The 6,000-nt window shown below is 40.4% G+C and overlaps 1 protein-coding gene across 5 annotated transcripts in view; it reads left to right on the top strand.

The window, feature by feature from the left end:
• The first annotated feature begins 1,035 nt into the window (after positions 1-1,035).
• Positions 1,036-6,000, top strand: part of LOC108683347 (fibrillin-3) — a 30,254-nt gene continuing 25,289 nt past the window's right edge. For all 5 annotated transcript variants that reach the window (XM_047879495.1, XM_018172657.2, XM_018172654.2 and 2 more), the window contains exons 1-5: positions 1,036-1,366; positions 3,430-3,592; positions 3,829-3,916; positions 5,333-5,504; positions 5,932-5,973. In XM_047879495.1, coding sequence (XP_047735451.1) covers positions 1,276-1,366; positions 3,430-3,592; positions 3,829-3,916; positions 5,333-5,504; positions 5,932-5,973 — 556 coding nt within the window. In that variant the 5' untranslated portion in view covers positions 1,036-1,275. The remainder of the gene's footprint in view (positions 1,367-3,429; positions 3,593-3,828; positions 3,917-5,332; positions 5,505-5,931; positions 5,974-6,000) is intronic.

Here is a 6,000-nt window from a genome sequence, read left to right as displayed (position 1 = left end):
ACGGCAAATAATGAAGACATGTTGCTTTCCGACCATGACCTTGACTTGGTCAGTAAGATTAAAATTGTCTTCTGCTTAGGAAATTGATGAAGATCATACTTCTAATGCAAGCAAAATCGAGTCAATTGCGAGTGGGAAAGGTTCTTAACAGCCGAGGCCAAAATGAAAGTTTAGTAGGTATAATCAGAGGAATCTAGTTAAATCTTGCGTTTTTGCGAGATTTTTCACGATTTCAATATTTAAACGTTATATTTTTCACGCAAACATTCTAGGTCCGATTCTATGATCATATGTTTCGTTATGATCATATGTTTATGATCATATGTTTCATATGTTTCGTTATGATCATATTAATGGAAAACACGTCCTTGGCAGGCATCGACGCGCGTTCCCAAGCACTTATTTTTCTTGATGCCCAGAGAAGCGATCTATACGGTATTGACTCGCCGCAATTCACATTCTTTATTGCGGTTTCGACCATAAAACAGCGGGTTGAACTGCGCCTTTATGATTCTTGATTTACATTGACATGTCTGAGATGGTGGGCCAACTGAGGGATGCTGTACGCAGGGTCGGGTTCAGTTGAGGGTAGGACCACATATCACGGCCTTGATTGCCGGCCTCGGCGAGCTGCGCTGCGGTCCTCATGAGTGGCCCATCTATGTCCTGACGAGACAGGGTGGTCCGTCCTGCCTGCACGCCGAGCCTGAAACCGCAAATTCGCTCCTTTTGAGACTTTTTTTAATCATTTTGAAAACTGCTGACTGCATCGTTAATAAGCCCGCCGAAAAGATTAATGAAATTAAAAACAAGTTTGCCCATGCTCTGCGCTCGCTTGTCTGAATAATTTTAATCTGACAGGAAACCTAACCGCACTGATCTTCTAGTTCTCTGGAAACTACGGCGCACAAGCTCCTAGCTCCAACGACATTCGTAATAGTTGCTACTGCAACTTTTATTTCCTATAAGTATCCTAAAATGATTGTACTTATATCATTGTTTCTCACATTTAAAAATTTTATTTTGTGTTTTTATTAGTCTAAGAAAAAAGTTTTACTTCACAGAGAAAAAATGTATCTCTTCATATATTCTTGAGGAATTGGTGAAGAAATTCCAATAGTCATTGAGTGACAAGTTTAATATTGTGAATAAGGACTTTTCTGAGTTGAATTAATAGGAGTGGAAAGTCGAAAAGATTAGCGCTTAAGAAACAACAATAATGAGCCTCAAATGAGCTAACTCCGTAGTTTAATAATAGATCATTTATAATCCGAGATGAAGCTTGGCGTCACAAAGAGTTGGGCGTCACCAGCGTCCACCGTCGTGGTTGCGGCCGCCTTCGCGTTCATCCTCCCAGTCGTCAGTGGTGAGTTGTCTCATTCTGGGGGGTTTAATCTTGCCTGCAACTTTGAAATAAATGAAAATTAGCACAGGTACGAAGCACTGGCGGTGAATCGTTGAGAAGATTGAATGAATAACAAACGATTTATTTTTCAGAATTTACCAAAAAAATGTTTCACATGAAGATAAAAATTACTTGTGAGTATACTTTAGTACGCGTGCTAAATAATATTAGTTTATGCTAAAGTTGGTCACTCGCATCCGATTCTAACGGGGCAGACAATTCATAAATAATTTTCATTAGTAGTTCTTGCCCAGCTGCCTCGCTATCGTCCTGTCGCGAAGCTCGTGCCATAACAGTTTAGTCACTGCATGTAGTGTCAGCGCCAAACAATGACCGATCCTTCTCCGGTGTTGCATATGGTAAAGTCCCGTTACTGAAGTTGCGGTCGAATACTTCCTGTACGTGTCATTGTCTTGCTTTGATAAGAGTGATCTACTTACCGACAGCCCGAGTGATCTACATAATGTTGTACGTAACATGAGACGACATTGATTAAAGTTTATTGTCTCCTCCGTATTCTTAGTAACCGAGAAAGTAATATTGGCAAAGCAAAATCTAAAATATAAGGTAATTGCTCATTGATTTATTGGCTTCAGTTCGATGCCATGTTTAGTAAAAATAAAATACAATCCCAGCCTATGGTTTCCTTTCAGTCGAAAAAAATTATGTACTGATCTATTCTGCGTTTGTTCCTACATCTCAGCATGACATTGATTTAAAACCCAATTGTGTAAAACTAATCACCATGAAATAATTCAATTTTGAGATTACTATGGTTTTGTTCTATTAATGTTTCTTTCCAATTTTGTCAAACGATATAAAGTGGGAATGAAATTTCTTCTGCATTCGAGAGGCTTCATTTTTGAAGGAAAACTCCATGGGCTGAAGGTCATCTCGCAGAGAAGTATATTTATTTCTGGATAATTCCCGTTCCTGCTAAGATGGCTTCATCTTGGGACCCATTGCGCCCATCTGGCGCACCCTGGGATATCGTCGCACAGCTCTGACACTTACAGCGCCGGGGTGCGACTGAACGACTTACTTTATTTTACGACTTCTGGGATTTCAGAAAATCAAGGTTCAGATATTTTGCGTCTCGATTTTGGGTCATTTAATTCTGAATTATTCTACTTCATTTCTAGCCGGCTATCTTGTTTTGTATTAGAATTAATCTACTTCATATCTATATAGCCGGCTATCTACTTACTGCATTTCTAGCCGGCTACCTTGTTTGTGATTTTTCACAATTAGAAAAAAGTTCCGTCATAAAGTCAACTAGACTAGATCGTATCCGAGGATTGATGTCATGAGGCAATGCTATATTGTCATTATTCTTTATGTGTTTTTTTTGTGATATTGCGTTATGAATCCAAATCCGAGAGCAGTTAATGGGAAGCAATTCAATGGAGAAGTTAGGGACCGATGAAATATCTTCGATCTAAGAAGAGTCATTCATTTATCACTCCCTCGGTAGTCGTAAGTCGTAGCAAGTCGTAAGCAGCGCGAGTTGTAGCAACAAACATATAAGGCCTGGCGTCAACAGAGCTCTATTGGCTGCTATAAACATAGGGGAGGATAATAGATCGCCAAACTCCAATGAGGCGTCGATCGTGCTCTGTTTGTTGTGTCAGTGTCGGCAGCGAGCAACCCCCAACCGAGACTGGCGGGGATATAGAACCAAGATTTTGTTATGTTCCTATTAGTTCAGGTTCCAACGGACGGGTTTCTTTAATTCGTTGACGGTAACTTCCGATGGGGTGTTTGGGGTTATTAGGCTTGGTCCAGGTTCCAAGTTTATTAAAGTAGAACAGCAAACAAAATTCCTCAAGCTAAAACAATTACAAAATTCCTCAAGATAAAATTCATTACAGATTTAAAACCTGAGATCTCGCTTTAACGCACGTTTTAAGAAACTTATGTCTCATAAATTAGGCTTGCACGTCTACCTTACGTTTACCATATTATACTTTTTAGATGCTTTCGTTGAGGTTATGTTTACACATTTTCTTTATTATTCTCGTCAGGCGATGTGGAATCAACCTTGGCTCGATGTTGCGCCCTTGGTGCCAACTGGGCGCGTGACGACAAGACCTGCGCGGAGTTCCCGACGCCCGTGACAGGGGAGCCGTCGGAGCATCAGTCCATTTGCCTCACCGCTGCTGCCATCTGCTGCCTCCGTCTCTACAGGTGTCCTCCTCATTCCTTGAGCTTCTTCATACTAAATTGCAAATACTCTTAATTAAACATGAGCTATGGCACCCAGTGGCGCGGTCTGATTCTTTCTTCAGTATAATTAGCTGGTGACACGGATTTGAAACAATTTTTTAATTTTTTGATGTTAACATATAGATTAGAATTTCTATATCGTATAATTAAATTCTGCATTTGAACTGTCAAGAGTTTGAAGCGTATTTTTGGTGCAGGGAAGAGCAATGCGAGAAAGGCAAACAAGCTGCTCAGAAAGGACATGACTGCCGAGTACCTGCGGCGCTTGGCGGCGAATACTACAAGGTTAGAACGTCTTTGTTCGTATAGTAGCTCGACATTATAATATAGGTATAAATCCTCGATTAATTAACCTCACTAGTATATACAATTCAGTTTGTCATTTAGACGCGCACGTTTGTTTCATTATATAATACAGCGGCAAATAATAATTTTTATGGGAACTCCATATTCAAAGCATCAATTTAGCCTCTTTTATGTTGGCTGAATAATATGTCTGGTTCATTTAGAATCATGTAAATGTTTCAGAAAAAATGTCAGCATATCGATAAAAAAAGTAAATATTTACGCGTTTTCATATGAACTTATGAAGACTGATTACGTGCGAGAAACGTTTCTGAGATAAAACTTTATTGACTGAAGTGAATACAGATGTCTCTTTTAGCGTTTATTAGGTCGTAGGCCTGTCGCCGAGTCTTAACATCGCATAATATTCACAGCTTGTTTCGGTCTCGAACTCGCAACTCACTGCTCCAATTGTGCTTTGCTTAACCGCCCGGCCTCCTTGCCGATTCTGACCAGAAACTGGCGCACAGAGCTGGGTTCGAACCCGCACCTCACTGCCCCAATCTCGTTACTATGAACTACTTGGCCACACTTTTACCAGTGGGCAGATCCTCATCATTGATCAATTAAGGTTTAATCCCTTTTTATAGTCCTTTCGTTGTACAATTTTATCATTGCACTTTTATTATTCTAATTTTTATTGATGGAGCTGGCTTTCGAAATATTTTTAATTGAAACATGCTAAATTGTTTAGTATATACTTCGCTCTCAAATTGTTAGAATAGAATAGAAGTGCCGGCACTGAAGAAATAGGCCCATGGCCTGTTGCCGATTCTTGTACGTTTCGTGACTTGATTCCACAGAGATCCGGCCTTATGAACCCGATCGTTCCATAACTGACGAATTGATTGAGATAGCTGCTGGGCTTATTGCAAGGCTCGTAAGGTGCTAGGCATTTTAAGATTAAACACATGCTCCCGTGCATAGCTTCGTCTAGTCTTTTCTTGAACGCGTTCATACTCGGAGCGTCAACGATGCTATCAGGGAGGCTGTTCCACATGTCGGTGAACCGAAGCGAGAAGAAATGTTGTCGCATGGATGTGTTACAACGCATTTTTTTAGTTTATAGCCGTGGCCCCTGGTGCTGGTTCTTGTTTCAAATTCCAGTAATCCTTCTAAGACCTTGTATAACCGTTGGTATACGTGTATACTTCAATGAGGTCACCACGCAGAGGTCGATAAAAGAGGCTTGGAAGCTTCATAATCTTTAATTCTCTTCATAAGGCTTGCCTTTTAATCCCGGAATTATCCTTGTTGCACGTCTCTGTGAGTAATTTTCGATTCATGCTTTCAAATGGCCTGGAAACTTTTACAATGAATTGCCCTAAAGGTTGCGTCGACATCTCGCATTTCCAGGACTGTTGCGAGGGCTGCAAGTTGGGCCTCGTGAGCGGGTCTATGGCGCTGAGTTGTTCCTTCAGGTCCTTGCAGTTCGGGTTCCCGTGGGACGTCGCCTACACGCAATGCTGCACACAGCTGCACCCACAGTTGCCTGTCCTGCCACGGGAACAACCTGAACGCGTGCACGGTGCGAAGAGAATATAAATTATATTATTTGGAATATCTATCAATCATATACATTTTTACTTTTTGTAATTGTAAGCCACACCCGAATCCATGCCACTTTACTGATAAGAGTCCAATAAGTCTGTGAACGCGTCAACCTGTTTTGTTCGAACGCATTGTTTCCTGTAGGACTCGTAATGGAAATAATGGAACTCTTCCTTTCCTCGATTAAGAGTGAAGTATGCGGTCTTGAAAAATATGAATGGTTATATTTCTGTCATGATATTTTTCAAAGTAGTGCTGGCAATATTAACGCTAAGAAACTATAAAATTTCAGAATTTAGGTATGCAAACTTGAGACTTGAATGAAATAAAGTTTAATTAGGTGCCAATTATAATTATGATTTTTTCGCTCCGTAATTTTTACGTGCCATTATTTTGCTCTGCAGACAATACGCTGCTATATCCTGGATCTTCGTCTCCTGTTGCTGGTGAGGAAAATAAAAAGCTCGTTTTAT

The sequence above is a fragment of the Hyalella azteca genome, unplaced genomic scaffold (assembly GCF_000764305.2).
Source record: "Hyalella azteca isolate HAZT.00-mixed unplaced genomic scaffold, Hazt_2.0.2 contig3170, whole genome shotgun sequence".
NCBI lineage: Eukaryota > Metazoa > Arthropoda > Malacostraca > Amphipoda > Hyalellidae > Hyalella > Hyalella azteca.
Note: the sequence above shows the minus strand (reverse complement) of the source record. Positions and strands in the feature narration are given on the sequence as shown.